Source organism: Trichechus manatus, unplaced genomic scaffold (assembly GCF_000243295.1).
Source record: "Trichechus manatus latirostris isolate Lorelei unplaced genomic scaffold, TriManLat1.0 scaffold00185, whole genome shotgun sequence".
Classification (NCBI taxonomy): Eukaryota; Metazoa; Chordata; class Mammalia; order Sirenia; family Trichechidae; genus Trichechus; species Trichechus manatus.
This window is the reverse complement of record NW_004444121.1, coordinates 3842579-3847941: the sequence shown is the minus strand read 5'-3', so window position 1 is coordinate 3847941 and position 5363 is coordinate 3842579. Positions and strand designations below refer to the sequence as shown.

Sequence of the window (5363 nt, the reverse complement as noted above, 5' to 3'; positions counted from 1 at the left end):
GCTTTAGCTGCGTCCCACAAGGTTTGATGTGTTGTGTCTTCATCTTCACTCATCTCAAAATATTTGCTAATTTTCTTTGTGATTTCTGTTTTGGCCTGTTAATTATTTACTAGTGTGTTGTTTAATTTCCACATATTTTTGAATTTCCCAGTTTCATTCTGGTTATTAATTTCTACTTTCACTTTATTGTGATTTAAGAACACACTTTATATGATTTCAGTCCTGTTAAATTTATTGAGACTTGCTTCATGATAAAGCCTAGCATATAGTCTTTTCTGGCAAATGTTCCATATGCACTTCAGAAGACTGTATTCTGCTGTTCTGTAGATTAGGTCTAGCTTGTGTATAGTGGTGTTCTTCTGTTTCCTTATTGATCTTCTGCCTAGGCATTCTATCCATTATTGAAAGTAAGATAGTGAAGTCTTTGACTGTTATTGTTGAATTGTTTATTTGTCCCTTCAGTTCTGTCCACCTTCTATTTCATGTATTTTGGGGCTCTGTTGTTAGGTGTTAGATGCACATATGATTATAATTGTTGTAACTGCTCAATAGATCAACCCTTTTATCATTATAAAAGGTCCCTCTTTATCTCTAGTAATGGTTTTTATTTTAAAGTCTATTTTGTCTGATGTCACTCCAGCTCACTTATCATTGTTGTTTGTATGATGTATCTTTTTCCATTTTTTTACTTTCAACATATTTGTATCTTTAAAGTATTTTTCCTATAGACAGCATATAGTTGGATCTTTTTTTTTAATATTCAGTCTGACAATCTCTCCCTTTTGATTGGATTGTTTAATCCATTTGTATTTAATATTATTGATACAGTTGGATTTACATCTGCCATTTTACTTTGTTTTTAAATATGTCTCATGTCTTCTTTTTTCCTCAAATCTTCCTTTACTGCTTTCTTTTGCATTAACAAGAGTATTTCCTAGTATAACATTTTAATTACTTTAATGATTTTATCACTATATATATTGTTATGGATTGAATTGTGTCCCCCAAAAATATGTGTTATAAATCCTAACCTCTATGCCTGTGATTATAATCCCATTTGGTAATGAGTTATGTTAATGGAGCCCAGTACAATGTTGAGTAGTAATGAAAGTGGGCAGCCATGCTTCCAACCTTTCCCCTTTACATGTGATGCTTTCTGGAAGGTTCTTTGAAGAAACTACATCAGGCTAAGGAGGTTCCTTTCTATCACTAGTTTGCTAAGTGGTTTTGTTGTTGGTTTTTTTTTTTAAAAAAAAAAAAAACTTTGGATGTTGAATTTTATTATGCACTTCTTTCACTTCTATCGAAGTGATCATATGATTCTTCTCTTTTAGCCGTTAATATGCTAATTTCTGTTCATTGATTTTATAAAGTTAAATCAACCTTGCATTCCTGAAATAAACCCAGATGAATCCTGATATAGTGTTTTTATACATTGCAGAACTCAGTTTGCTTATAATTTGCATAGGACTTTTGCATCCTTGTTTATCAGTGAAATTGACTTAAATGTTCTTTTCTCATGCAGTCTTGGTCAGATTTTGGTTTCAAGATCATTCTGGCCTCATAAAGTAAGTTGAGAAATGTTCTCTGTTTTTCTGTAATGTAAAATTATTGGAGTAAAATTGAAATTATGCATTTCTTGACTATTTGGTCAAACTTCCAGTAAAACCCTCGGAGCTGGAGCTTTCTCTGTTTTTTCAGTACCAGTTCAGACTCTGTTATGGTTATAGGAACATTCAAGTCTTACTTTTCTTTTTCAGTTTTTCTAGAATTTGTTAGTTTCATCTGTGTTTTCACATTTATTTATTGACATAAAGTTTGTTCATTTTTATCATCTTGATATCTTTTTACCATCTATAGTTATGGCCCTTTGTCACTCCTTACATTGTAGATGTTCCTTCTTCTTTTTAGTTCTTGATTACGTTCTTATTGGATACACTTACTAATATTTTCAAAGAACCAACATTTTGATCTCTTGATTTTTGTTCTCTTTTTGCCATCTCATTAATTTCTGTTCTGATATTCATTATGTTCTTCTCTCTGCTTTTTTTGGGCTCATTTTGCTGTTTTTCCCCCTAAGTTCTTGAGATAGATCTTCTTTTCTAATGTAAGCATTAAGGCTATATATTTCCCTCTAAGTATTGCTTTAGCTACATTCCACAAATTTTGATATGCTGTCTTGGTGTTTTTGTGTGGTTTTAAATGTTATCTAATTTCCATTATTTCTTCTTTGACTTATGAGTTATTGAATAGTGACTTTCTGAATGTCATATATGTCGAAGGTTTTCTGGGGTTTTTGATTGGTTGGTTTTGTTTTTCCTTCACTGAACATGGTTTAGATAAAACATGTTGAGATTTACCTTATGTTTTGTAGGTTTCCATTTTAATGACAGGTGTTTGAGAGAACATGTGCTGCAGCTGTTGGGTGGAGTGTAGTATGCACGAGCATTAAACCCGGCCTGTTAATTTAATGTTGCCGGGCAGTTTGCTCACATGTGTTGTCCAAGCGTTCTGTTTCCATGCTGGTATTTGGGTGCTTTGGTCCATCAGTTGCTGAAAGAGGTGGGTCAGAATTTCCACCATGACAGTTGATTTGTCTGTTTCTCCCTGAGGTTCTGCAGTTGTTATTTTGCATATTTGGAGGCTGTGTTCTTGTCACACAAGTTGAGAAATATTGTCCTTTATCACTTCATCATGGTGACGTACACCCCACGTGCTTGCGGCTTAAAGTCAGTTCTGTGTAGTATCATTTCACACACCAGCTTTCTCTCGGTCTGGTATTTCTTGGTACGTTTTCTTCCATCGTTCTGCTTTCTTGAGTGCTCTTGGGTGGTTTGAGGAAGTGCTGCTTTATGTTCCATCCTAGATCTTAGGTGGTTTTCCGGAGGAGGGTTGGTCTAGTAGAGAGGTTAACCACAGACACAAACCACACGTGTGCTTCTAAACTTTCTAGAAGCCACTTTAAAAAGTTAGAAAGTCTGTTGAGTTTTAACAACATATTCATTAACCCAGTATATGAAGTTGTCAACATGTAATGAAGAAAAGTGTGCATAAATGGGATATTTTACATTCTTTTTCATACTGAGCCTTTGAACCCGTGTGTGCTGTGCCATCTCCACTCAGCCTCGAGTGTTTCAGGTGCTCAGTGGCCTGTGGGGCTCGTGGTCCACCTGGGACGGCAGAGGTCCAGACTGTCTCAGTCATTCACCAAACGGGCACTCTGTACCCTCTCCTGCCCCCAGCCTGGTGTCCGGGCTGCAGGAGCCATTGACGGACTCACATGGAAGCCCTGATGAGTGGCCAGCTGCATGTATGAGCCACGCACACCACGTGCAGATGCCCACGCCCAGGCCATGCTCCCGCTTAGGCCCTGGGGGGGCTCCCACTGCCCTCCGTACTGCACACGTCCTTCCTGACCTCCCTACCAGCCCAGCCTCACTCATCCCCACGGCTGCACCCACAGCTGGCCCCACTATGTGCCGCGAGCCTCCACACGTCCTAATGGGCTCCCTAAGGACAGGCCGGGCGGGGCTTCAAGGTCCTGCATCCATGGGCGAGGCCAGCTCCGTGAGGAATGAATGAATGAATGAATGGGTGAGTACTACCTGGGCCTGCATCTGGGGTGAAGAGGCTTGAGCTGGTGTGCATTCCCAGCAGGCTCTTCCTGTAGCCCTTGGGGCTGCCTGGGGGCCACGGGGCCAGGATCAGAGCCACTGGAGGGAGGCGTGGGCCGGAGGGTGTGTGCAAGGCGCCCACAGCATTTCCTGGGAGCGGTGTGCTCCGAAGAACCCTGTGGCGTAGTGGTTGAGTGCCCGGCTGCACCCAAAAGGTTGGTAGTTGGAATTTGCCAGCCCCTGTGTGGGAGAAGAGACCTGGCAATCTGCTTCCGTAAAGATATACAGCCTTGGAAACCCCGTGGAGCAGTTCTGCTCTGTCCTGTAGGGTCGCTATGAGTCGGAATCGACTCGACGGTAACAGGTTGTCTTTTTTATTTTTTTTGGCGTGTGCTCACGGCCTTGGCTCTGGGCTTGGACAGGCCCGGGGGATCCGTCGCGGCACGCTGACTGTCGTCTGTCTCCACCTGTCCCCGGCTGCCTCTTGTGGGTGCCCGTGAGAGTGGCCTGGGTGCCGGGGCAGGCTTGGCACAGGCTGGCCCCCCATCATGCTGCTACAGGGGAGGTGGGGCAGAGCGGACGCCTCTCCCTGATGGGTGGTGGCCGCGGGAGGCGTGAGGCCGGTGAGTTCTCCCAAGCTGTGCCGTGTCTCGGAGCACCTGCCACAGGCGGCCCGCTGGGTATAATTAGCTGCCTGACAGGTGCTGCGGATCGGGTGAGCAGGCGGCCTCCCCTGGACCCAGGGCTGCGCTGGCCTCGGCCGACCCGCCTGCACCTGGCCGGCCCGCTGCACCCACCTTCCTCCTGGCCCCGCGCCTGCTAGGAGGGGCGGCCAGGACAGAGGAGGAGGCTGAGGGGTGTTAGCGGCTCTGGGCTCCCTGACCTGTCCGCCCGCTCGGTCCCTGCCTGGTCGAGGGTACCGGGAGGGCGGGGCTGCGCTGGCCTGGTGTCTGGAGGCCCCCCGCCTGGGGGCACCTGGCCTGCGCTGAGGGGCCCACGCTTCTTCCCACAGTGCAAGAAGAAGCACACGCTGCTGTGCCCCGACTTCTCCCGTCTTGGCGTCTGCCCCCGTGGCGCCCAGTGCCAGCTGCTCCACCGCAGCCAGAAGCTCTCCGGCAGGCGGGCTCCCCCAGCCCCCACACCCAATGACGTGCACCCCAGGAGCAGGGTCTCTGCCGGCCACGGGCCCAGGTGACCGGCGGCGGATGTGGGTGGTGTGAGCCCCAGGCCAAGGCCTCTGCCCCTGCATGAAGCCCCCACCCTCCCAACTCTGGGCCTCGAACCAGAAAGACACCCCCGCCCAGGGCTGAGGGTTGTGACCTTAGGACCCCTCCCTGGTCCTTGTGGCTGGACAGAGAGCCAAGGACAGCCCCGGCCCAGCCTGGAGTGAGGTGGAGAAAGTGCTGGGCCAGTGGGAGGGGTGACCCCGGGCGGCCTGGGTGGGGCGGGCCTGAGTGGGAGTCCAGAGCAGCGAGGGTGGTGGTCGTTGCCAGGCGGGACCCTCTGGCCACACGAGTCCCTTCAGGCCAGGCTGGTGCGTGACCTGCCTCTCCTGGGGCCGTGGGCTCAGCCCTGGACGGTGGGGTGGCAGGGGCGGGCGGGCCTCCTCTCACAGACGCCCTTGTCCTTCACGTACAGGAAGTCCTCAGTGGCCCAGCGCCCCACCAGGCTGACTCCCGGCTCCCCACCCTCCACAGCAGCTGCCCTGGCCCCAGCCCTCCCCCATTCCTCCCCCGAAGGCTTAGCCTC

At 47.8% G+C, this 5363-nt stretch overlaps 1 protein-coding gene across 1 annotated transcript in view; it reads left to right on the top strand.

Annotated features, from left to right (window-relative positions):
• The window catches only part of ZC3H3 (zinc finger CCCH-type containing 3), a 90291-nt gene that overhangs the window by 81299 nt on the left and 3629 nt on the right, over positions 1-5363 (top strand). Inside the window, exons 11-13 of the mRNA XM_023741614.1 lie at positions 3464-3567; positions 4627-4805; positions 5253-5363. Of these exons, the coding sequence (XP_023597382.1) occupies positions 3464-3567; positions 4627-4805; positions 5253-5363 (394 nt within the window). The remainder of the gene's footprint in view (positions 1-3463; positions 3568-4626; positions 4806-5252) is intronic.